The following is a 25,743-nucleotide window of genomic DNA, read 5'->3' as shown; positions in this document are numbered from 1 at the left end:
AACCTTATTTAGTCGACTCGAAACTGGCATGTTCTGATTTGCGTCAGGATGAATCAATTTAATGTAAGCATTATACAAGTGTGGACTGGAGAGCCAGTTCTTATTTCTAACCAGGAAAACTTTGGCAGGAATCCTAGTAGATTTATTACGAATCATTTTGATTCTAATAAAGTAAACAGTAAGGAAAAATCGGGGATTTCCTGAAAAATCGGGCGAAAATTAATATATGTCAGGATATCAGGGATTGTGCCAACAAGTCTCGGAAATCCTGAAAAATCAGGAAGGTCGTGAAGTTTAATTGGCTTTTTATAAGTACAGTGGAGTAAAAATCATAGTTTTTGAAGATTTTGATGAAACTCTCACCAGGAACTGTTTATAACGATATTGCAGCGAAATTAAAAATTATAGAGGTTGAGTAATTTGATTGGTAGAAAAAATCAAGTTTAGTATGAGTTTTTGGGATCTAATTAATAATTACTAACTTTTGAATTTTTCACTTCCAAAATGTTATTTGAATCCACCAATGTAGATGTTCCACTACTATATTTTGTACTGAATTTTCTCATCTTTCGAATGAAAGCAACAGAATCGGCTTATATAGCGTGCTTTTTAATGTAGAGGCAGTTTGAGGCAACAGAGTCTAAAAAAGGTCTACAATTCTGTCATTGTTGAAATTAGAATATATGCGTAGAAGGATTTTGTTCATCAAATATCATCGTCTATCACCTCCTGAGAGATTCTGGAAAAAAAAATGTTTTCTGACTTTAAGGTGAAGTTGGAATCTAGCCATTGTAGTAGTATAGGTAAACCCACGTGTAAAAATGGGGTAATAGTGTTTGTGAGAGAAGAGCAAAGCACACGTAAATAGATTAATTCACTTATCAGACTGTGTGGCGCTTCATTGACACGAGTCTTTGAATACATTTGAAAAAATAAAACAATTCAATACTAAAGTAAAAAGGATGAACGATATGTTCCGATGAACAATTGCAAATATAAATATACATAGAAGGTGCATTTGCATATGAAGTAAAATTCTGATTATACGCGAGCGTAACACAAGCAAATTTATAACACATGCAAATTGGGGTTCTTTTGGTATTAACAAGTTCCTCCGCATAGTAACTCGATGTTGATAATTCCTTAATATTTTCCTTCGTTGACAGTATTGTTTTCACATATTCACGTTGGAGAGCCTTAACCCTTCTCTTCGTTGGTCGAGGCATTTTGATTGAATGTAATACTTTTCCGTTTACTGTTTTTGAAAGCATAGACAGCCGTGGCAATGTTCCGAGCTCTGCAATATAATTTTCTTACCCAATGTTAAAGTTGCTCAAACTTACATTATAGACCCATTAAACGTAAAAATAATAATTGTAGTGATATCAACACAATTTTATTCTATTGATTTTCATGACATGAAACGCTATGACTCAGGAATAACATTTTATTGAGTGGTTTTGAAAGCTGTTTCGATGATGTTGTCTGGCATCAGTGTCGAAAAAATAACGATGCTTTCACCAATACAAACAAAACCATTGCCGAAGATTGAAAAACGAAAATTTAACTTTCAGAGCACTTGCTCGAGTTTACCGACGTTTTTCACTATACAGTGCGACAGCAGATGAAAATTTAACATCTTGTGAGTAATCGATTAGAATTTGGTTGATATTAATTGATGGGAAGTGTGCGAAAACGATCATTTTCTTCACACTGTTTCGCAAAATTATTGATTTTCGGGCGAGGGGTGAGGGAGGGAGATGAAAGAAATGAGCGCCATTGTAGCAGCCATTTGTGGCTAGCTTCCACCTTCACCTTAAGGGGATGATTTTAAAAATAAATTTTTCTTTTATTCTCAATAAACGAAAAATATATGCATAAAAAGGAATAAAAAAATTGTTTTTACTCGATTATATACAGGATTTGATTTCATACAGTGAAAAGGCCTGTCACACTTTCAATATCACTATCTTTTAAGTTTTTCACTTCCAGGATGTTATTTAATCCACTAATTTAGATGTTTTAAAACTATGTACTGTACTGATCTCATCTTTCAAATGAAAGCAATAGAATCGTCCTACGTAGCGTGCTTTTTGAAGTAGAGCCAGTTGAAGCCAAACAGATCCCGGAACAACAAAGAAGTTCAATAACTCTGTCATTGTTGAAATTCGATCATATGCGTAGAAGAGTTTTTTTTCATTAGATATGATATCTTCCTTCATCTCCTGAGGTATTCTGGATAATATTTTTTTTATGTGAGAAACGTAACCATCATGCTTGCTCAATTTGGTACAGGCAAACCTTCCGATTCCGTTCCGGTTAAATAATAAAATCGCACAAAAAAGGTCACACAATTGAGAAATTACACGAAAAAGGACCGCACAAAAACAGGTTTGCCTGTATTGGCGAATAAAAACAAGAGCTCCATGTTATTTCTGAAGATTTGGTTTTTATATAAAAATTATAATCTTAAGTTCACCACTATATAACAACATTGATTCGGATTGACCGATCCTAATATGGTTCATAGAATGTAGCTCTTCCGCGGTATCTGCTGTTCGTTGCGCGTGACGATCGTGAGCTCATTGGTGATTCTCGTCCTCGAAGTTGGCGCGAGAATCGATTAGATGTGGACATCCCCGGCTGGTTGGTGCGTTTCTGTTCTACTTTTATTTGACGCCCACGGAAAAGAGTTCCAGTCATCGCAGTCGCCAGTGCGACGGATTCTATGGCATCAAACTCGATGTAGCCAAAGCCCTTCGATTGACCGACGATATTGCGACGAATGGTCACACGATTGATGGTACCGCAGTCACGAAACAGATCTTCCAACTCCTCAGTCGTAGCGTCGTAATCAACATTTCCAATGTAGATGGAGCGAGTATCCGTTTCTATTCTCTGATCAATCCCAGTTGACACGGACAGTTCCTCCGATGGAAAATCATACAACACACGATTAATCTCCCTACGATGTTCTTCTTCTATCGACTTAACCCGTGCTTCGATCTCCTCAACCTGCTCATCAAGTTCTCTCATTTCTGTGGTAACGGCATCCTCGACGGAATCCGGTTCGACATGATCGTCATTCGAGATAGATGACTCGTACTGGAATCTTTCGTCTGCCATAACCACTATTTACATACAAAGTAGATTCACTTTAAATTGATCCGCAACTGTTCATATTTTCTTTGGATAACAATGTGTTTTGCACCGGGCCTTTGTTTATTTTTTGGGAAAATATAATTGTTGAACGAGGGGTGTTCCGAAAATTTTGGCATTGTTGCAATGAGAATAGAATCAATTTCAATTTGACGTAGGACTATGTCTTACATTAAGGGTGCCAAATCAGAAAACAGGTTACGTTTTCATGAAATAAAGTTAACGTTAATAACTATTCTTGCCGCGAACGGATTTTGACGATTTACATACCAAACGAATCGGAATTTTTCCAATATTTGCTGTACATTACAATCGCATAGTCTTGTGGGAGATAGTATTAATGATGGAATTTTAAAGAATATAAATGAGTGGAAAGTCGAGTATTCGGAATTCGTTAGAATTTCGTTGAATCGAACTATCTGTTACGTAGTTTTGACCCAACTGCTGACAAGCTTTGTACTCTTTCTCTCCACGATAGGAAGAAGAAAGGAGAAGGAACTGTAGAATGTAATGAGAGAGCCTATAGGAAACTGAGAGTGATAAACAAGAGCGAATCTTTTATGTTAGATGCATGAACAACAAACTAAATTCATTCTCTGGATTATTATTGGTTCGAGTGGTTGATTTTCGGAAGAAAAGAAATAATTGGTTACGACAAGTCTGTATATGGTTTGAATTGATGAAAATTCCCATTTCCCCATACATTTGTTCTGTCCATTTGTGTGATTTCCTGAACAGAGCTGTCAATAACGGGCAACCTAGGCAGTCGCTAGAATAGAAACAGCGAAGAGGGATAGCGAAAAGAGAATATTTGCGAAGTAAACTCCACCCTTGCATAGTAAGTGAGCTGTCGCTAGCGCATAAGTATTGCATCTCCTCTGATGAAAATTCTCTGAATCTTTCTGTGCCCGAAACAACAAAGGTCGCTTATTCTGCTTGTTTTGTGTTTCCCCTCGAGCTGTGAACGCTAGCGAATATTTCACTTGAAGTGCATCTGGCATTACAATTAACAGAACCATCCGAGCCATGACAAAGCGTGTGTGTGTGTTGCTTTTTTTTCCTTGCACGAAACTAAGAACTTGTTCATTTCCTGTACATGTGAATAGCACACTCTCGTGTGCTTCTGCTCTGTTCTGATGCAACAAGCTCCTAGCTTTGTTGACGGTTTTGACCGAGAGTCGAGAAAGGATTTTTCATAAAAGGTCATTCTCGCGATGTTTCATTTTTATCGCTGCAACTGTGTGCATCTATAAGACGCGTGTTTGATGTTTGTTGAATGGCGATGCACAGAAGATGCCTCTTGTTAAATAGTCAGTGCAATGCGTGCATTGATATAAAGAAACAAATTGCGGCATATGACCAACTAGTGTATTGTTCTCGCGAAGGCAAGAATGAATTGTTGCTTCTCGAAATGATTCTAAAAAACCACGCAAGCTATTAAACCATTTCAAGATCCCCAAAACTTTTTACTAAAGTGTTATTTATGAAATTTCGACGTATTCGCAGATAAAATTCAAAATGATAAACCAACAAATTTAAAAAAAAGATTGCATAGTCCCACATCCTTAGCGGTCGTGTCTCAAATACAACCCGTCGAATTTTTTTTCAAAATATCGATATAACGATTTTAGAAATATTTCTTCTACTACCATCCCACCGTGTTTTTCACAACAAGCGACAAATGGCAGCGCTGCCTGAGAGCAGCAGTAGCAGCAGAAAATGCGCACGAAAAGTTTCGATGAACAAGCAAGCCCGGCACTAAATGGCACCACCGCCTGCTTGATCCGAAACGGCGCGCAGCTTGCAGTGTTTTCCTGTCCCAACTTCTCGACACGCCATTCCCAAGGTGCAGAGAGACACGGTGGGAAGGAAACTTGAAAATCACGTGCACGTAATGTGTACCAACGGCACGCTCGCATTTCGCAGACAGATATCCATTAAAAGCTTTTTCTACGGCCGCTTTTGCAGACTTGTGTTTGTGGCTGTGTGTGTGTTAGTGTATGTGTGCGCTTCCTTGCAGCCGGTTTATTTGTTTCGTTCTACTTTTGCTCTAATTTCGTTTGCCCACTCATTCTCTTTCCTCACACCTAAAAACCCATCGTCGTATCGCCGTTTGGGAAGCCATGGCGCGGTCCAAAGTCTCGGTTCACCAGTCCCCTGTATACATATCTTGACGGCTTCCAGAGCACGAAGGATAAATTGTATCAACGATTCAAGTCTGGTTCGCCTTATTTTATCCATAAACTGTAATGCACATTATTGCTCTTACCGTCGCTTGTGTTTTTCGTCGTTATCCTGTCGATTTTGGTTTACTTTTCCAATTTCAACGATATTTCTTTCTATCGGATTGTTTCGATTGTTTTGCTGCCGCTTCCCATCTGTTACAGTCAACGGAGCAAATAAAACTTGTGCAATTAGGTGTCTATCAAAAAAGCATGAAACGGTTTAAGATTGAGTTGATTGTTTTGGCTCTTTTTGTGTCTGCTTCCCTTTTTCGCCGCTTTTGTGGGAAGGTGAGAAGGACCTCATCGTTGGCTGATGATCTTATTACCCGTGTCACCTTGTCATCATCGGCCTGACAATTGCTCTGCGATGGGATAACAAAAGGGCCCAATCGAGACATAAGCCATCGCATTATGTTTTATACCTTTCCTTCTATCCTTCTTACCGTCAGAAGGTCCGGAAAACTTTGCTTTCCCCTTCGCAAAACAGCGTAAAACTTTGCACACCCAAACAGAATGAAATTTAATAGCTCATCCACTTCAATTAACATTGAATTGGAAAATTCCTCCCGTCACCCCCAAAAATCCCGTTGTCAGTTGATGTCTCTGTCGGTCTCCTTGTCATCATTCCGACGGAATGGATTCCGCAGTTCTTCGAGAGCGGAGATGGAGGGAATCACCGTACGAAAAAAAAAAATCTCCATCACTTGATGGGTCGCCGATGAGAAGAGGGTCGTCGTCGGAAAGATAAAAACATCTGTTAAACATCAAATTTAAAGAATCAATTTTGGTCTCGTTGATCGGAGGGCGACTACTGCCGGCTGAAGCTGTTGGTATTCCGGGTGGGAATTGTTTCTTCCAATCTCCACCACCTCCATCCACGGCTCCTTTTTTTGTCCCATGCTCTGGGTCTGTGTGATCCATTATCCATCACAGTTGGCTTTGGCTGGTTCGCTTTGAAGGACGATTTTCGGAGAAAGCAACACACATAGGCGCTACGGTGACGAGCGTTTTTGGCCAGAAAGAGTTGGAAAGTGATGTCAGTTTTTCCAGTTTGGATTTATGATTCTAATTCTATGCACAACCACCGAAAATTGATTTTTAGAACATGTTATGTCATCTCGATTTTTTACATTAAATAAGCCTAAAAATGACAGAAAATGTCATGACTATCAAATACTGGTATGGCATTTGTATAATATTATGGTACCAGCTGACCCGGCAAACTTCGTCCAGCCCAAAATTTATTTCTCGTTATCACATTCACGTTTTTTTACTAAGCGCACGTTCATAGGTCCAATCGCAGAACTGTTCATTGATTGATTTTCTAATCTACCCTTTAAAATTACCTTTTACTATAAAATTCCTAGTACTCGTCATTATAATATCAGATTATTTTCAGACACAATTCTCGTTCACGATTTGTCAATGTTTGATACAGAAAATAAAGACTTAAATCGTACAATTAATTTCTCGAGTTTTGCTCTTATCCACACATTCGGTGATCCATTTTTATTTATATAGATAGAAGAACATACAGGAGTGCGTTTTATCACATTAAAAAAAATTCAATTGTCATGTTTGGTTGGAATATGTTTGGTTGAAATATGTGTATTATTTTTACGGGACCCCCTCTCCATTTCAGAGGAGGGAGGGGTGTCATACCATCATAAAAACATCTCTCATATTCAAAAACCTTCACATGCCATATTTTGCTCCATTTGATTGATTAGTTGTCGAGTTATGCAGAAATTTGTGTTCCAATTGTATGGTAGGAAAGAGTATCGAACCACCATAGAAACGTTTATCGATCTCTAAAACCTCTAAATGCTAAGTTTAACTCCATTTGTTTGATTAGTTCTCGTGTTGTTCAGCACTCTCCCCTCCTCCTCTTTAAAGAGGAGAAAGGAGTATCAAACTACAATAAAAACATTTCCCTAAAACCTCCATATGCCAAATTTGGTTACATTTGCTTGATTAGTTCTCGAGTTATGCAGAAATTTATGTTTCATTTCTATGGCAGACCTCCCCCCTTCCCCTTAGAGAGAGGGGAGGGGTTTCGAACTATCATAAGAACCTTCCCCGACCCCAAAAACCTCTACATACCAATTTTCATGTCGATCGGTTCAGTAGTTTCCGAGTCCATAAGAATCAGACAGACAGAAAGACAGAAAGACAGAAAGGCATAAAGACAGAAAGACAGTAAGACAGTAAGACAGTAAGACAGTAAGACAGAAAGACGGGAAGATAGCAATATAAGATCAATAGATCTGTTGAATCAATGTTGAATCCAATTGCGCTCGTTTAAAATGTTCAACTAATCCGAGTCCAGATGGTATACCATCAATCGTTTTAAAAAGGTGTAGCTCTGCAATTTCACTACCCTTGGCAACTATTTTCAATCGCTCTTTGTCATCAGGATCATTCCCGAATATGTTGAAGAGATATTTCATTTTCCCAATGTATAAAAAGGGTGATAAACGTGAGATTGCCAACTATAGAGGAATCGCTGCTTTGTGTGCTACGTCAAAGCTATTCGAGCTTACTGTTTTGGACTTTCTCATGCATAACTGTTTGAACTAGGTTTCTGATACTCACCATGGATTTATGCCCAAAGTATCGACCTGCATCAATCCGCTCACCTACACATTCTTCATCATTAAAACCATTGAAGATCGGAAGCAGGTCGATGCTATCTATACAAAATTTTTAAGCAGCTTTTGATAAACCCCATCATGAAATCTTGATAGCAAAACTCGAACGACTCGGTTGTTCTGGTACGCTACTTGGCTGGCTCAATTCCTATCTGGTTGGTCGTTCAATGTCTGTAAACATTGGTGATACTATATCGGAACCATTCTCAGTCACATCATGTGTTCCACAGAGTAGCCACATCGGACCCTTCTTGTTCTTGCTGTATCTAAATGATGTGAACCTTATACTTAAATGTTTGAAGCTCTCATACACCGACGACTTCAAGCTATACTGTGTAATAACATGTTCAGACTTTTTCTTCAACGAGAACTTGATATTTTCTCCGAATGGTGCTAAACTAGTCTGATGAGTCTGAATGCGCACTATTCCGTCGTTGTCATTGAATCGAGAAGTAGTCACATCGATATTTTGAATTTGAAGCCATACTGCTTCCCTTATTCACGGACTTTTATTTGTATTTACTGCTTTTCGCCACACAGCGGAACTCAACATTAATATGAACATAGCATGGTTTTGCTCAGCTGAGGCGAATATCGTACACGATTTTTACCCACTTCCAGAAAATGTGATACTGTGTTACATACAAAACATATTTGAAATGGTGTACCTAATTTCCATCAATGTTTTTCGTTTTAAAAGCATGTTTATTTCACCCGTTTCTATTTTTACAGAAATAGAATACGAAGCTCAATGTCGTCTATGTCAAATTTCCATGCATTCCATTTCTAGAATTGAAAATGGGATCTGTTCGTGTTATTCTGACTCGATCGTATTCCAGAATACGGCTGAGTAGTTGATCAGTAGAGGGATCTGGAATTTTTGAGGCAATTACACTATCGATTTCCATAACAATGCATTGCGTTTTAGCCTGGCAATAGCAAAGGCTGTGTCGGCGTTGCTTTTGATAGCTGCTCGCAGGTGAATTTATTCGTCCTCATGCTGCTTCGGACGATTGTGTCGTAGGAATCGCAGTCGTTAGTTCCCTACCTTCGCGTACATGCCGACCATTTATTGTTGGCACAGCTCACGACATCCTAGAATTACGTTGCCCTAGCTGCGTTGAATCATCTTTCGATAATAAACACCTATCGAGTTCTCTTGTTTGTTTCGTCTTTTGTAACTACATATTCATAAAAATTAACTCGAATCATTGAATCAATATACGTATTCTCCAGCTGGTAATTTATCTGGGTTGATCACAGCAGCGTGATTAACATTTTGCTATCCAAGCATGTGTGATCTGAAGGATTTCAATAATTCATAGTGCTTATTCGATAAAGTTTCTAGCTATGTGGTGCGGATTCAATCCAGTTCATTTTCAAGCAAATTTATGGATTATTTCAAGCGATTCTCAGACCACCAGAGATGCCAGATTAACAGATATGTTTGTAAATTTACAGACATATCTGTAAAACACTTTTTATTTTTGTTGCAGACTTTTTAGATACAACAATATTCCACAGGTTTTTTTTGAAAAATGAGAGGCTCTATTTTTCACATCAAAGATATTTGACTCATCGTATTACATTTTTCCATAGTTTTAATACATAACAAGTTTTTTTTATTTAGTTTCTATCAATACACATGACGTTAGACCTATTTTTTGAGTAATTCATTAACACTTTGTCGTCCGGCGTAACCACAGTGGTTATGTGCGCAAACTAGCGCCTAACTGCCGGTGTCAACACAGTGATCACGTGCGCGAAATAGGTCGCATTGCAGTGATGTCGTGAGCATAGTATCGGTCAGTGGCCGACGACAGTACTTCAGTATCTTTTGCATTCTGTTGGTGTTTTGTATGGTAACAATAAATTGTATACGTCATAACAGAACAATGTTATGATGAGAAAAAGTTTAGAAATTCGTTCAATAGAATTCATATCAAAACAATCATGATATGACATATACTACATATGCTAGCTGACCCGGGACGAAGGTGGAACTTTCAATGTGGGACCATAATTTAGGTCCCGAACTTGATGCTTACAAAAATGTCCAATTAGAGGTGGAAATGTCCAATTAAACGTGTCACATTACAGGTCTGTCCAATTTGATAAATGTCGCATTAAATGTAAACTACTGTATATACAGCCATTTCATGCCAATAAAGTGGTTCTGAAGGGGAAAAATGATTTTTCGGACCACCGGTTAACTTTCAAAAATCATATCTCAAAAACGAAAAAAAATAGCATCTCTGAAATCGAGATATTTTATGTATAACATCCGCAGCTTTCTAGAAAAGTATCAAAAATATATAGCGCCCTCTAGTCCAAAGCCATGAAAATAATAAAATAAAACTACAATCGATAATTACGAAAACAAAACCCTTTCTTTTGCAATCACAATATTTTATTATTTAATGAAAAGCTAGCTCATTGGCTTCAATTAGATATGTCGATAATCGGAATCGGTTCAGTGATTCAAAAGTTATGAATTTTTGAAAAAAATCTGTTTTTGGGAAAAACTGGGGAAAATGATTTTTCGGACCACCCTAAAATAAAAATGGTCACCTTAACGAAAAAATAAAAAAGGGTCTAATGTAAACTGACCAGACGTCCCGCGTAAGATTCCGTCCCGCGAAACGTCCCGCATTTGGCAAAAGAAACGAAAATGTCCCGCGATATCAATATATATCAATATCACAATTTGATCATGTTGATTTTCTTAAATGGATGAACCTCAAAAAAACTTTTATTTGGCCGACTGTTCAAGAGAGCTTCTAATGGCGGGTTTACACTAGGGAGATCTATAGCTATAGATGGATTTATTCACCTGAAAATAGGTGTAAACGAATGAGAATAAATATGATACACTTATTCGAGGTATATATTACTTGAATAAATTCAGCATATGTAAACGCTTGTGAATTTCTCACTGGTGAGAAATCACTAAAGTTGGATCCAGTTCTACTTCAGGTGAATAAATTCACCGAAAATATGAATATATTCATTACAGAAGTTCACGCTAGTGTAAACGGTTGATGCGATTTCTATAAATCTCATCATATTTCTTCACATGAATATATCACTAGTCTAAACCCACTCTAATGCATCCAAAAATCAATACTTAGAGCTGGTTTCATCGCACCGACATTGGGCTTTTTGTTTAGAGAGTGTCAACTGGAAGCGGCAGCAACAAAATTGAAAAATGATTTTTATAAAAGTCCCCTATTGATCCACAGGGACCAACGTGAGTCAGACGAAAAGTTCATCTTTGGTCCCTTAGCTCGGTCAGGCCTTAACGTTTTAAATAAGCCGGAAGAACTAGTGTATATTCGACAGAAAGAGGCAGAGTTGTTTGATGAAGTAACGTAAATGAAGCGCTGGGCGTGTTGTTCTACTCTATTTTTGTACCTATTTGATTGAAAACATAAGAAAATCATCGAATAAAATGCTTTTCAAATGAAGCGAATAAGAATCAAACTGCGGACACTAAATAAAATTTCGGACAGATTGAATTCAAATTTCGGATACCTTATTTCGTAATTTTTTGGGCGAAAATTACATTACACTTGATTATATTGTGCGTCTATTCCCTAACTGGACACGACGGTTCGAAACAGTCGCGTTTGAAACGGTCGTAAAAATTGTCGCGTTTGCCGTTGACATGTCAAAAATGACAAATCTAATTATCGTTATTGCTAATTACTCGTATTTCGCCAGTATTTTCGATTAATAGCAGCATGGAAAAATCAATTATTGAAAACGTTCAGCATCGTCGGGCTAACATCAACACAAAATATCATTGTTTGTATGGCTACTACTTCCTAGGATTATCACGATCACAGTTAAGTACAATCTACAAGAAGTCCAAATCAAGCATCAGTTCCTGGATTGTGGAATATGAACGAGAAGGAATAATAACTCTTAGCAAACGTCAGAGTACTTTTAGAAAGTTTGATGTTGATGTAGAAAGGAACTTGATTGATAAACCTGAACCAGAAAAATCCTATCTTGTATCTCGACGAAGCTTGCTAACAGTTCGTCATGCAGATTGGAGTCTCAATCAGCGCATCGTCAATTTGTAAAATATTACACGTATATGGAATGACTTGGAAAGTCTTGGAAAAGAGAGCTATCCAGATACGCCAAGCAGGAAGCCACGAATTTTGTGTCTCTGCTTTTTAGGGCAAGCTGGCATAGTAGAAAGTTTTGAAACAGAGGGTACATTCACGCGTCAAATTTTTTTCGATTGCTGTCGAAAAATGGCTCTTTCCAATTTTACGATCATATCCAGATAAGTTTTCAGTGTGGTTGATGGACGGTGCTCGCATTCATTGTGATGTGAATATCATACAATATTTGCGCTCTTTGGGAATAATTCCTCTCTTTTCACCAGCTTACAGTCCATTTTACAATCCAATTGAAGTTGTTTTTGGATTAATTAAGAGATATTTGAAGAGAAACTTTAAAGAATGTATATGCCACTATCGAGTGCTGTTCAAGCCGTGCTTACCAAATTTACCTTATATAATTGCACAGAACTGTTTTCAAAATGCGGTTATGCTTCTGGTGGTGAATTCAATTCATCGGTTATGTGTCAATAAAGTACAAAAATGATAAATGTGTTCTTTATTTTATTCATCTGAATCCATGCAGGAAAATCAGTACTAAATTAAATGATTATTATCGTTAGCATCTGTAACTTTGGATGCTAAATTTCTGCTGAATTCGTTTTCGTCTGGCGGCAACGAAGAGTTCATTGCGTCCAACAATGAACGACAATTTCTCACTTGAGCTTTAAGTTCGTGTATTTGTACATGAACATCCGAAACATTGATAACGAGAGAGTCAATTCGTTCACAAAAAATATCAATAGATGACGAAATACTCTCGTTAATATTATAAGCCACTTGCAGACCATGACGTCGAAATCGAAAATTTCCTGAGTGGCTGGCGGTCCTGTTTTGTCTTTTTGTTCGAAGTGCAGTAAATTCTTGCTCACAATTTGCCATAATGTATGTGATGAAATCGCAATGGAATGTTTAAATATGTGGACTCCAACTTCACTTCCAAGCCATTTCGACAACAACTTTTTGTTCATACTCAAATCATGAAATGTGTATAGCTTTTTTGTCTTCCCGTATTTCAGAAGAATGTATTTCTCAATATCAGTCACATCCGGAGTCTGTTGGACTGCCCATCTTACATCTTTTTCGGCCTCAACATGTTCAACAACGACTTCGCGAGAAACAACAAAATGAAATCGATTATTTCTGTATTCCGTTGTTGATAGATTAATAGTGACGTGTTTTCGTGCAGCCATTTCTCTAGATCCTTCATTTGCAGCTGTATCTTCCATCGAATCCTAAAATAACGATAGGGTCTTGGTATCACTGGTTTCCTTAGAGTTACTGTTGGATAGCAATGATGCTATATTTTCTTACTATTTCGGAAAATTTCTCGTTTCCCTTAGTATTTTCATACCCGTCACTATTATATACTAACTCCAGAAACTCCAAATCACAGAATTCAACGTCCTCACCAATAAACTCGTTTGGAGCATCATCCATGTTCTGTAAAACTAGATAAAAATATTATTACAAAAAAATTTCAGCAAAATTATTGTAATTCAACCATAAAATTCAATTTCAAACCTGTATTTTTGTAAACTATTTCACCTGTTCAATAAATCCGCGGTTTGTTTTGATTTGTGTTTTGACATTTGAAAGAAAGTTGAAGGGGTGATCAGTGAGGTTTTTTCAATAGAAATTTCAATATTTATGAACGGGTAAATTCTATGTGCTCACGCAAAACAAACGTCAAACACAAACGATAATGAATAGTGGTGTTGATTTTTTTCCTACTTTGAAATAATTCAAATGTAATTCTCAAATGAAGTGATAGTGAAATCAAGGGATTACTCTAAAGAAGCAATTGTGATATTAATTTGATAGTTATATCATCAGTGCATGAAGCATTTCAAGATATTAGCTCAAAGTGTCCGAAATTTATTTAAAAAAACAGGAAGTGGGTTATATCTATGGTATAACCGCAAGGGTGACGTAGGACTATCGTTGATTTAGAGATCATTTGTTTGAAGTTGAATCTAAATCCATCCTGAATGAATGAATAAATAAATATTTGGGTGACTTCAAAAACGAGAGTGTTACTTTGAAGACTCAAGGTTTTATGCATCCAATATTGAATACAAAAAACCTTGTTCTGAAGAATAATCTTCAGAAGCTTTCCTGTTAACTGCACTTGATTGACAAATCACAAAACCAAATGTATGTGGTCGCAGTATTATATGGATAGAAAACATTAAAATAAACTCACTTGAATGTAATTTTCAATTCCAAGGGGAACTGGCAGATTAATTTTCAGCAACGATCATTTCTTTCCAGGTTTCCTCTCGATAACCAGCAAACGAAAAGAGTTGCGCGCGTGTATATGTGTGTGTGTGTGGCGGCTGCTTCTATGTCTTCCCGAGGAACCGTATTTCGATGCTTATACTCTCTTGGTCACCTTCTCTTCTCCTACTGATCGATCGGCTTTTCTGCGCTCCCTCACAGTTAAAACAAACTGATTGCATTTCAGGTCAGGTCAAGCCAGGTAATGAATACCTCGATCCCTCGCCGTTCAGCTCGTTCAGTAACGATGTTGTCTTGTCGATGTCCTCAGGCGTCGTGCACAAATTACGTAACGCAAAAATCCGGATTTTGAACCTCTCCCCCCCTTTCGTAACGCAATTTCCTATCTCTAATAAACAGAAAGTAACGCAACATCTAACCCCTCCCCCCTTATCGCGTTACGTAATTTGTGTACGACGCCTCACGAAAAATGAATGGGTTTCACCACCAGAATATCATTTCAGTATGCTTTTCGTGCGTGATTGAATCGAGAGAAGGTGTGGTTTACGATGGCAATTTGGAAGGCAAACTAGAGGAGAATGAACTCTCTGAGTATGAAAATTTCGGCGACTGAGCAATAATCGATTGAAAATTATATAATTTTGGCGATACGAAACATTTTCCGTTTTTCATGTTATGCATCCATTATTGGATACGAAAATATCCTACTGATGGGAAAGAATAATCATCAGAAGCTTTCCAGCTAATTACACTTGATTGAAAAATTACGAAATCAAATGTATTTGGTCGCTGTGTTCGCCATATAATTAGAAAACATTAAAATAAACTCTTTCGCATGGATGTACTCTTCAATTCCCAGGGAACTGGCAGATTATTTTTCAGCAACGATTAGATCTTTCCGGAATTTTCTCGATGCTGTATGGCATCCAAACGAAAATTCACGTTTCAGTTTGGCCTGCAAAACACTTGTCTGAACTCTAATCCATCAAATTTGGAGCCCTGAAAAGGGCCGTTGATTATATGCTAAGCTAATATAGCACCCTCTTCTTGGATTCGACGGGCCAGCTGAATGTCATGATGTGACGCGTTTTACGTGGATAGCACACAAATTTGTATCTTCGAATAAGCCTCCTGCAGCGTCATAACCGCGGAACTTTGGAAGCGCAAGTCGGTTTTGAAGTCCTGAGCAATTCCACGATCCAAAAGCTGCAAAGATAGCTTGCGGATCAGCAATTCGGTCGACTTCCGATAGCGATGAATTTCACGCAAAGTTCCCGGTCGATAGCGATGTGGCTTCTTCACCTATCCTGCGGCTGGTGCGTTTATCCGAGCTGCTTTCGTGTGCCTTACCACTGAAAGACTAACCTGCTATCTGCTTGGTCCCAAACAAACGAGTCGTCACGGTGCGAGAGTAGAGTAAGAAATGAACGAAAGCAAAGGAAGCGTCATTTTATAACCTGTTTTCGAAGCTATCATTAAGCTATTGAAACAATTTTCCAACTCAATAAATAGCAATCATATAACTCTTGGACATTTTATCTTTTGTATGAAATGATTATCGCTGTTCCGTTGTTCCGAAGCAGAATGAATCACGCTTAATGAAGGAATGGATTTTTTCTTGGAATTTACTCAGCAAAAATAATGCCCTTTCCCAACACTTAAAAACGACAAACGGTAAACAGTTTCATCAAAGGGATTTCTTCGATATGGGGATATATTCACTACATCATGTCATGTATTTCATATTCTTCATTATGAAATCCATATCCATGGCACCTATCGGTATCGAATTATCATCGACACCACGATTTTCGCTAAATGCTCCTTTCAGTTCGGCCTGTAAAAAACTTTTCTGAACTCTAATCCATCAAATTTGGAGCCCTGAAAAGGGCTGTTGATTATATGCTAAGCTAATATAGCACGCTCTCCTCGGATACGATGGGCCAGCTGGATGTCCTTGGGCATGATGTGACGCGTTTTGCATGGATAGCACACAAATTGGTATCTTCGAATAAGCCTCCTGCAGCTTCATAACCGCGAAACTTTGGAAGCTCAAGTCGGTTTTGAAGTCCTGAGCAATTCCACGAACCAAATGCTGCAAAGGTAGCTTGCGGATCAGCAATTCGGTCGACTTCTGATAGCGACGAATTTCATGCGAAGTTCCCAGTCGATAGCGATGTGGCTTCTTCACGCTTCCTGCGGCTGGTGCGCTTATTCGAGCTGCTTTCGTGGTGCCTTACCACCGAAGGACTAACGAGCTGTCTGCTTAGTCCCGATGAAACGAGTCCTCACGGTGCGAGAGTAGAGTAAGAAATGAACGAAAGCAAGGGAAGTGTCATTTTATAAAACATAAAAGAATCGAATGTAAACCCCACCCTCTTTATTGTATAAGCTTACTGTATACTCACGAATATAATAAGGGTGGGATTTAGATTCTATACTTTTATGGTTTATAAAATGACGCTTCCTTTGCTTTCGTTCATTTCTTACTCTACTCTCGCACCGGGAGGCCTCGAGCTCGTTAGTCTTTCGCAGACAGCTCGTTAGTCATTCGGTGGTAAGGCACACGAAGTCAGCTCGGATAAGCGCACCAGTAGCAGGATAGGTGGAGAAGCCACATCGCTATCGACCGGGAACTTTGCGTGAAATTCAACGCTATCAGAAGTCGACCGAATTGCTGATCCGCAGCTACCTTTGCAGCATTTGGATCGTGGAATTGCTCAGGACTTCAAAACCGACTTGCGCTTCCAAAGTTCTGCGGGAGCTATGACGCTGCAGGAGGCTTATTCGAAGATACCAATTTGTGTGCTATCCATGCAAAACGCGTCACATCATGCCCAAGGACATCCAGCTGGCCCATCGTACGTACCGAGGAGAGCGTGCTATATTAGTTTTGCATATAATGAACGGCCCTTTTCAGGGCTCCAAATTTGATGGATTAGAGTACAGAAAAGTTTTTTACAGGCCGAACTGAAAGGAGCATTTAGCGAAAATCGTGGTTTCGATAATAATTCGTTACCGATAGGTGCCATGTATATGGATTTCTTAATGAAGAATATGAAATACCTGACATGATGTAGTTAATATATCCGAAGAAATCACTTTGGTGAAACTGCATTATAAAATTATTTGTGTACGAATGCCGCAATCGATAGTCGACTCTAATTTGCGCTGGGTAATTTCCTCGGAGGACTCGATTCCTCCTTTGAACATTAATAATCTTTTTCTGGCAAAACGATGTGGTATGAATCACATTATTTGAATGATAGAATGAAGAAGTTTTCTGCCAATTTCCTTCAACCTCCAAACGTATCTTTCTCCCGTTTGTCGTTTTCGCGTTCGCTAATCCTTTCTCACAACACCCATTTCTCGTTTGAGAAATTGTTGAGTAAACATTGTTTGCCAGTGCGCGTAGAGCGGGAATTCCTAAAGATTCATTGCACCTCTAATAAATTGCTGAAAGACGTGGTCTTACGTTGATCGCACTTGATTGAAAAAATCCAAAACGAAATGTATTTGGTCGCAGCATTATATGAGTAGAAAGCAAATAATCGCTCGAAAATGACTTGATTTTCGCGATGTGAAACATTTTCCGTTTTTCATGTTATGCATCCAATATTGGATACGAAAATTTCCACTGATGGGGAAAAAAATATTCAGAAGCTTTCCTGTTAATTGCGATTGATTGAAAAATAACAAAACCAATTGTATTTGGTTGCAGTGTTATATGGATAGAAAACATTAAAATAAACTCTTTCGCATGAATGTATTTTTCAATTCCCAGGGGAACTGGCAGATTATTTTTCAGAAACGATGATAGCAACGAGAATTCCGAGCGTGTATGTGTGTGTGTGTGTGGCGGCTGCTCCGATGTTTCAAGCGGAACCGTGGCATCACTCTCCTCCTGATGGATTCCCTTTTGACCTTAGGTACACAAACAGGCTCTTGGTGACACCGTTCATCAGCGTTTTCATGATAAACGAAATTAGCTTCACAACAACAGCGACAACATGCTCCAATCGCTGTTCAATCATAACTGAGTGGGTTTACGAGCCGCGCTCGCTTATATACCGATTGGTGATTTCAATAGCCTGTTTTGAAAGCAATTTTAAGACTATTGAAACAAGTTTTTGGATGAAAAAGTAACAAGTATATGACGCGTAGACATTTTATCTTTCAAATGAAGTGTTTATCATACCATTTCGTTCAGTTGTTTAAGAGCTATTAACGCTCAAAATCTCGGTCTCCAGCGTAACGCTTTCGTTCTCGAAACTTTGGTTTTACACCCCGGTATAGAAATGAAAGACGTAGTCCTACGTCAAAACAATATCCGCCGTTTTTCGGCCTCTTCGACGTGGATTCGCTGTATAGTTTCGCTCAAACGGAAAAATACAACGCTAGAAATGATCTAGCGTCACATCAAGTGAAAAGAGATTATCCTCTGCACAACAAATGTTACATTCAACATATAATTATTCCGAATTATACAAAACAATATTTTTATTTGAGCATCCCTATTTCGTTCGCAAAACAATGCTATTGTTGTAGTCTGCGGCGAGAGGCAGTATAATGTTTTGTTGTTTGCCCGTGTATGTCGGTCAGTTGTTCTTTGTTTGATAATCAGTTTGAGTTCAACCACTGCTTTGTACATTAAATAAATTTATAATAAAGTAAATGTTTGGAGTGAAAACTCTCACGCTGTAAAATGGTTATGGGAATATCATTTTAACGTGAAAAAAAAATTGGCGGAAAAAGAACCAAATTGGCAATTCGAGAGAATCGCATGCGATTCTCCAAGGACCAGGACTGGCATCACTGACGGCGCTCTCCAGCGCACATGTCAAAAACAGGCAACCATCAGCTTTTTAGCAGTGCCACCATCCGAATAATGACTGTTGGATAGATTGTTAAGGGTGCTCCGATAGGAACCAACGTCAAGCGACAGATCGGGGGCGACTCAGAATACCGAGATGAGGATTGGAGCAGACACTGGTCGAAGTTTAACCTTTTTCTCTGCCAGATTTCTCCACGGATCCGATATGACCTGATTCCATTTAGGTCGTTCCAAAACAACTCGGATTCCTCGCACTGCTTTCCCGCCCCCGCCTTGCTAGTAAGGAGCTCGGGGGGTTCGAGAGATCATCAAGATTGATAAATTCAATCAAATTAAAGTCACAAAACAAGAGACACAGAGAGAGAGAAAGAGAGAGTGAGAAGCGGCAGCATAAGCTTTGTGTTCGAATCGTTCCAAATCACTGAGCTTGGTTATGCTTTCTGGTTTATCGCTCGTACGGAACGAGGAAGTGCATACGAACAGAGTACAATTTAAACAACGATCAGTCACCCTCGCAAAATCGAGAGCCAATCTAATTTAACTTCCTTATCCTTCTTCTTTTTTTTTTACTTCGTGAAGAAAACCCGATGATGATGGTCTGTGGGGAAGGAAGATAGGCAAATAAGCTGGTAGCAAAACACATTTTGGACCGACATTCGGCATATCAGGAAAAGACTCGTTTTATGGTTGACATTATATGATAGTCAAGGAGTGGAAAGTTCGTTTGTGAGTTTACCAATATTGGCACTTTGGAAAGTTTTTATCGCTTTTTAATGTTGTACAGTGATCGAACCTTTTTCCGGTGGTTGGACATGTTGTCGTGAATATATAGATTTGGAAGGATTTCAAATTTGTTTGGGCGAAAATAATGTTTTCATGGCACTTTAATAAGAGCATTCATCAACCAGAGGGAACTGAAACATGCTGTATGAAATTGCAATAAATCTAATGGATATTATATTAATTTTCACAGCTGTACTCGAAAGAATCCAAACACAATGTAGAATCGATATTTCCCAACAAAACGGCTCATTTTTCATAACCGCGTCAGCACAAAAGACCCATAAATTACTATTCATGTAACTTCATGAACACGTCTGGCAATGAAAAATTTACAAGCTAATAAAATTGCGCTCGAGTTTCCATTTTTTTCGGCCCAGCTTCTTGTTAGCGTGGCGTCGGTGACTGGCGCCCGCGAGTAGGAAATAATTTAAAGATCCTCGCCCGCAAGGATGATAATGTATTCTCTCATCTGCAAAGTGAAACAAAACCCAAACCGGGGAAGGGAAAAAAAGAAGATGTAATAAGCACTCCACCGCCCGGAGGCTATTTCTATTACGGTTTTTCGCTGGCATCCACCCGAAGAAAGAGCGGTATAAAAATGCAGCCCAGTCTCCCGTTTCACAGGACCGCATCTATTTACCTTCACTTTTGATCCCTAATTATTTTCCTTTCTTTCGAACGCCCTATCCCGCGGATGACTGGATGTCGTCTTTCTGTGCGGAAGGTAGAATCCTTTTCGCTTCGTCACATATTGTTTCACCGCTCGTGAGGCCTCCCCAGCATCCTTACCATCGTCCCTGACGAAGTGCTAAATTTAGCAACCTTCCCTTCTCACGTGTGTTTGTGTGTGTGTGTGTGTGTGTGTGTGTGAGTGTTTTTGTGTTGGGATGTAAGGACGACTTTTCTCCCGCTGACAGAAGTCTCGGGTATTTACCTTTCCATTCATCTAGAACTAAAATAAATGAAAAGCAAACAGAGACAATGTACACATTTTCATCGGAGCCATCCTCGAGGGGCATTTCCGGCAGCAAGTCGTGGTGGCGGCGGATGGCGTGGTTGCATGGTTGCATAGGCATAATTCGCCTGCCGCCGGATCGAATTGGAGTTGCGTTTGTTCGCGAGCATGGCGCTGTGATCGCGATGTGGAGATTGTGTGATATACGAGGAATGAATCAGGAATTTTTTTAGTTTTTGAAAACTTTAAATTTTACAATATTGAATCTTTAGCAATAGAAGCAATAAAAAACGAGAAATGAAAAATATAGTTGCTATCGTAGCAAATAGTTATCAAAATTCCGCCCAATCCTCAAATGGTGTACGTAGAAGCATAGCAGTGGAACTCCATACAATTCACTAACTGAAAAGTGTCCACATTTTCATTGCTTGTTTACGTGAAGAATATATTTTTTTCAGGCACACTTGATTTGAGAGTGTATGGATTTCTAGCTGTCTTGACGCAAGGTCTTTAATGAAGAATGATAAGATGGGAAGGTTTATATAAACATGTTTATAATTACATAAGTTTATTCAAATATTGATATTTGCTCTTCTTTAACTATTCAGGGCAATTTTATCAAAATTTGAAAGAGAAATCAAAAAAGGAATGCTTTTTTAAATATTTTTTTGAGATGGTTATTAAAAATCCATGATTACCTTTGCTTTATTATTTACCCCCCCATTATTTGTTAATTTTTCCTGCTTTTCGTTCTTTGACCTATCATATTGACAATTCAATTTGAGAGGTTTTAAATTGCGACAAGATAGAAATTTGGTGTGAAAGAGCGAATTGTGGTAAATTTAGTGGAAAATTTTTTATGCTTTATAATTAAAGTTTTTCTGTAGTATTTAATTCCTGAATTGTTTGAATGACCGATTGAAGTTGGTTCATAGAAGAATAAGATTTCATTTGATATGTCGATTTTTCAAATCGACTCAATGGTTGAAAAGTTATGACGGAAGAAATCTTACTTAATCAGCAAAAGGCCCCAGTGGCATGTGGTGTACACAAAAGTCGTCTCCATTCACATGAATTTTATATTTTTTTCCAATTCTTAACTTTCAAACTTATTTCAAGGATCAACATATGATATCTTTCTATTAATCCGCAAACATGTAACTAAAAAAAACCAAACTCATTAACGACAAAAAGAGTCTTCGATTGTATATATTATATCATCGACTATTCAAGGAAATTAATGATACTTATATTTTCTAGCATCAATCCAAATGCAGTAATCCTAATTATTATAATGGCCGCACTAAAAGACATGAAAAACAACAATAAAAGCGCGAACTTTGAAATTTATGAACTATTGCAAACTGATATAGTGGTTTTCAGATTTTCGTGAAAATTGGTAGCTTGTTTTCGTTATGGTAAAACATTGAACCTGTATTATATTATTTTTTGGGTGATTCGATTTTTTTCACTTTTCCGAAAAACGACTTTTATCAAAAACTCATAACTTTTGAACCATTAAGCCGATTCAGATGATCGACACATCCAAATGAAGTTAATTAGCTAGTTTTTTTTGGAAAACGTCACACTTGCAAGAAGTTTGAGTTTTGTTTTCGTAATTATTGATTGTATCCATTTTTTATAGTTTACATGGTTTCAGGACCAACGGCGCTATAGTTTTCTATATTTTTTCTCGAAAACTGAGGATTTTTTACACAAAAAATGAACTTTGTTTTCGTGATTGATAATTGTATCCGTTGTTTATAGTTTACATGGGTTTCGGGACCAAGGGCGCTATATTTTTTCTGAGGATTTTTCACTTAACACATTAAAAATCAGAGATGTGTTCTTTTTCGTTCTTGAGTTATGATTTTTCAAAGTTAACATGTTTTTAAGCTTACTTTGATCATTCTATGCGACTAGACTATATACACTCGACAAAAAAATTAGAGGAACAAAGTGCGAAGTCGGAAATTTTGAGTGATTTTTGACATACTGTAACTTCGTGAAAAAATCAACGCATATCGATGGGGTGTGCATCATTTTGAAACTACAACTTTCAGGTTTTAGAATATTTTGCGCATGTATTTTTATCTTGGTGTTTGTAGGTGTAGTCGACAACAGTATCGGGAAGAAACGAAAAATCGATTGCTAAAAAAATATAGTTTGGTGTTGATTTACCCGGCAACTAAAAAGCTAGTTACTAGAAACTAATTGATGTTAACGTTTCATTACCTTGTAAATTCTAGATACAACACCAACAGAGGGTATTTTAAATAATAAAAATGGCTTTTTACGGGGTGTGTTCGAAACTGGAAAAAATTAAATTTATTCAGAATTCATACTTTTAGTTGTTTTTTTCAGTGTACATAACTTACCTAGTCGTATAATTATTGTATTATTCAATTTATTTGGATGAGAATGTTTTAAAATATTTCAAATGATGCTCTTACCACATTTACTTACCATAATTTTTCTTATTGAATGTCCACTTTGTATGGCGAAGCTTCATGCTTAAATTACACATTTGTCATCATCGGTGGAATACGACCATTAATGTTGTTATGAATAGCACAACAAGTTATGATTACAATATATATGGGTTTATTTTGATAATGCAAATATAATATTAACGACATTATATATAAATCGATAAAAATGCATTATAATATTTGTCCACATCACTTTCAGCGTCTATATATAATATATATATATATATATATATATATATATATATATATATATATATATATATATATATATATATATATACTTATATATAGATGGCGTTAACGTTCCCTGTGGAACTTTTGCCGTCTCAACGTATGCATTAATTAGCGTCATTTATTAATACTTAGTTGAGATTTCTTAAGCCAAATAACACGCCTTGAATGTATTCCGAGGGGCAAGCTCTATACGCGTGACCACAGTGCAAGTTGAAGGAAATTTCTTTGACGAAAAATCCTCCGGCCAGAACGGAATCGAACCCGAACACCCGGCATGACAATGTGAGACGCTAACCACTCGGCACGGGTGCACTGCTAACATTAATAACATTATATACGAACCTCCCACCTTATATATGACGTCTTCCACCGTTTTAGAGACCGCTTAACAATGGGCCTGATCACGAACATCACTTTACGGTGAAAACGGAATGAAATGCATACACATCGCATACAATTCTTTTCGTTTTCACCGTGAAGTGACGTTCGCGATCCGTCCCATTATGTTCAATTTTTAGAGCGTTAGCCAACTGTAAATTTTTTCACTGTTTAAATTTTCTTGCCACAAATCGTTGCCACTTTTTTTCTCTCATGTTCCTCTTTTCTTCTCTGGTAGAAGTTGACTGACAGCTCATCTTCAAACTTCAAAACAAAATGCAATTTGAATCAGTAGGCCGAAAATCCAGTGCGCAAAAAATTCGCAAAATAAACAATCGTTTTGACTTTACATTCCCCCTATTCTACGCAGCGAATGACGTGAGATGGCTCAAGTCACGGTGTTCCCGGAGGTGAATGGGATGACTATAATTTGTGTCACTAGGTGAGATTTGAAGTCGAGTCCTCATATATTATCGACTCGGGTAATAAGCTGAAAAGAAAGGTACCTTCCACAATTAAGCGAGAAACTTTGCTATATCACGTCACTCGCCGCGTGGTATAAGGGGGATTATTTCCAACCTTTCCATTTATGTTTTACTAGCTGACCCGGCAAACTGCGTCCCGCCCAAAATTTATTTTTCGCCATCACATCCACGTTTCTTACTAAGCGCACGGTCATGGGTCCAATCGCAGAACTGTTCATTGATTGATCTGTTTGAGCTATTCTATAAAATTATTTTTTACTATAGAATTTCAGTACTTCAACCAAAACTCGACACTATAATATCAGATTATTTTCAGACAGAATTCTCGGGAAAGATTTTACATCCACTTGCAAATAATATGTTTCTCCGTTACATGGAATAAATGTTTGATACAGAAAATATGATGACAGCCCTAAATTGGACAATTTCTTTCTCGAGTTTTGCTCTTATCAACACATTCGGCGATCCATTTTTATTTATATAGATAGAAGACGATATAGGAGTGCGTTATTATCACATTAAAATCCATTTCCACTTTCGAACGAAGATCACTTCGTCAATATGTCAATATGTAATGTAGTAGAACACATGCGAATTGAATTTTTCGAATTTTCTCATTTGCCTTCAGAGTTTTCCAATAAATATTTAATTGTCATGTTTGGTTGAAATATGTGCATTTTTTTATGGGACCCCCTTCCATTTCCAGAGGAGGAAGGGGGTGTCATACTCATCAATAGAAACATTTCTTGTACCCAAAAACCCTCACATCCCAAATTTGACACCATTTGCTTGATTAGTTCTCGAGTTATGCAGAAATTGTTGTTTCGTTTGTATGGCAGCCCCTCCTTAGAGAGGGGGGTGGAGTGTCTAACCACCATAGAAACATTAATTGCACCCTAAAATCTCCATTTAATTCTCGAGTAATGCAGAAATGTGTGTGTTTCATTTGTGTGGGCAGCCCTCCTTAGAGAGGGGGAGGGGTCTCGAACTATCATAGGAACCTTCCCCGACCAACTAACTTCAGATAAAATTTCTAAATTCGTGGATTAATTATTAATTATTTGTATTTAGAGGACTAACTTTTTTTTTCGCAAATATGAAATGAAAATTTTTTGTGCAGTTATATTACTTGCATATTATTTTCATTATTTTTCTTCTATTGTGTTCGAGTCT

The 25,743-nt window shown here is 37.8% G+C and overlaps 2 protein-coding genes across 5 annotated transcripts in view; one reads left to right on the top strand and one right to left on the bottom strand.

Annotated features, from left to right (window-relative positions):
• The window catches only part of LOC129778748 (nucleolysin TIAR), a 1,021,219-nt gene that overhangs the window by 48,941 nt on the left and 946,535 nt on the right, over positions 1–25,743 (top strand). The window lies entirely within an intron of this gene.
• On the bottom strand, positions 2,430–3,218 carry LOC129778785 (polyadenylate-binding protein 2-like). Its single transcript, XM_055785896.1, has one exon. It carries the CDS (start codon positions 3,124–3,126, stop codon positions 2,515–2,517), a length of 612 nt encoding a protein of 203 aa, XP_055641871.1. The 5' UTR covers positions 3,127–3,218; the 3' UTR covers positions 2,430–2,514.

Source organism: Toxorhynchites rutilus, chromosome 1 (genome assembly GCF_029784135.1).
Source record: "Toxorhynchites rutilus septentrionalis strain SRP chromosome 1, ASM2978413v1, whole genome shotgun sequence".
Classification (NCBI taxonomy): Eukaryota; Metazoa; Arthropoda; class Insecta; order Diptera; family Culicidae; genus Toxorhynchites; species Toxorhynchites rutilus.
The sequence above is the reverse complement of the archived record's forward strand: the minus strand, read 5'-3'. Positions and strand labels throughout refer to the sequence as shown.